General features: G+C 66.2%; 1 protein-coding gene across 1 annotated transcript in view; it reads right to left on the reverse strand.

Moving 5' to 3' along the window:
- Nucleotides 1–1,756, reverse strand: part of CDK5RAP3 (CDK5 regulatory subunit associated protein 3) — a gene marked incomplete at its 5' end in the record, with an annotated part of 10,360 nt that overhangs the window by 766 nt on the left and 7,838 nt on the right. The window contains 6 exons of the mRNA XM_035892361.1: nt 52–151; nt 474–549; nt 663–779; nt 906–1,050; nt 1,241–1,377; nt 1,679–1,750. Coding sequence (XP_035748254.1) covers nt 52–151; nt 474–549; nt 663–779; nt 906–1,050; nt 1,241–1,377; nt 1,679–1,750 — 647 coding nt within the window. The remainder of the gene's footprint in view (nt 1–51; nt 152–473; nt 550–662; nt 780–905; nt 1,051–1,240; nt 1,378–1,678; nt 1,751–1,756) is intronic.

The raw sequence follows: 1,756 nt of genomic DNA on the forward strand, positions 1-1,756 counted from the left end.
GGGGGCCGGCGGTGGACCTGCCCCTTACCCGGCCCCAGCCCCGGCTGCCACCTCGTACTCACCTCCATGAGCTCGTCGATGAACTGGCTCCGGGTCTCGCTGTTTTCCAGGAGCGTCAGGGCATCGGAGCCACAGGCGACGCCCTCGGGCACTGGGGGAAGAGCCGGGGGTGAGCAGGACAGGGATCTCCACGGCTCAGACAGTCTCATCATACCCCCCACCCCAATTCGCCCCATACAGGGTGCTCAGCATCACCCTCAGCGTTGTTTGCTGGGGTCAGGGCCCTGCTCCTGCCCACCCAGCACCCAAGAGGCGCCTGCCCAGCACCGCGCTGCCTTCTGCTCAGTCCCAACAGGCACTTGTGCACAGCTAGGGTGCCCAGGGTGACTGCAGGCAGGGAAGGGGGGGTAAAAGCAGGGTGGGTGCTGCCTGCCACCCGCTGGGACCCCGTGTCCTTTTGCAGCCATGCTCACCCTCAGTGCCAGCATCCAGCACCGTGATCTGCACCTCCTCGCTTTCACCATCTCCCCAGTCAATGCCATCATCCTGCTGCAAAAGAAAGGGCACCCTGTGAGATGGGGGTGCCCAGGACACCCCCAGGTCCCCAGCCTGGCCCTGGGGCTGGGCCAGTCCCCAGGACCACACAGCCAGGGGTGACACACCTGGGGACTGGGCTCTAGCGTGATCCCCCAGTCAATCTCCTCGCCCTGGGCTGCCCCGTCAGCTGCAGCACCATCATCCACCCTGGTCGGCTCCAGTGTGAAGTCTCCCCAGTCGATCTGTGGGGAGGACAACAGAACCCCTGAAAGCCCGGGGGCAAGCAGCCTAACCCTACCCAACACATGGCAGAGCCGGCTGGGGCTCTTCCCAGTGCCACAGCTCGGCCCTGGCTGGCCAGGACGTACCGTGTCCTCCTTCGGCGGCTCCGGCACCTCCTTCACCTCCGGCCGCTCCACCCGCAGGGGCTGAAGCCCCGTCCTCCACTCGTACACGGTTGTGTTGCCTCTTTTCCCCACGTGCCGCAACAGGGGCACCACCAGCTCTGCGGAGCTGGCAGCCACCATGGGGTGTCAGTGCCAAGTGCAGGGCGGGGAACCCCCAGCACCCCGAACCCCACCAGGGTCCCTCTGGGAGAGCCCCAGCCTGGGTGCAGCCACCAGCCCAACCTGCTTGTCCCCATGCGTGGGGAGAGGAGATGTGGGGGGGTCTATCCCTGAGCCCCATACCCCCACCCACCCACCTCTCACACACGAACTCCACGCAGGCCTGGTAAAGCTCGATGGCCTCAGAGAGCGCGCTGGCTCCCGCCCCGATCTCGGACAGCAGCGACAGCAGGTCCTTCACCAAGGCCAGCAGCTCCTGGCGCACATTGTCACCCTGGGGACAGAGCAGGGACGCATCAGGGCAGGGAGGCTGGCAGCCAAAGTACCCCTGGGGTGGCTTCACCTGCTGCTGGCAGAGCTAGATGCGGGCAGGAAGGGGATAGAGGGCTGTGGGATCACCCACCCCCCCCCACCTCCTCTCACAGGTAAGGTGGCACTGTGGGGACATCACATTGGACACGTGGTCCCAGCCTGAGCCCTGCTGAGGCCAAACACAGGCATCTGGGGGCTGCTTTGGGGAGGGAGGTGGCACAGCAGGGCCCCCTCCGCAGCAGGGGCTGGCCACAGGGACTCACGGTGATGCCGTACTGCTTGCAAGAGGCAAAGAACCGCTCCCGCAGCTCCTCCGCCCCCAGCTGACACTCCTCCTCGCG

Source organism: Egretta garzetta, unplaced genomic scaffold (genome assembly GCF_000687185.1).
Source record: "Egretta garzetta isolate BGI_Z169 unplaced genomic scaffold, ASM68718v1 scaffold884, whole genome shotgun sequence".
In the NCBI taxonomy this organism is placed as follows: Eukaryota; Metazoa; Chordata; class Aves; order Pelecaniformes; family Ardeidae; genus Egretta; species Egretta garzetta.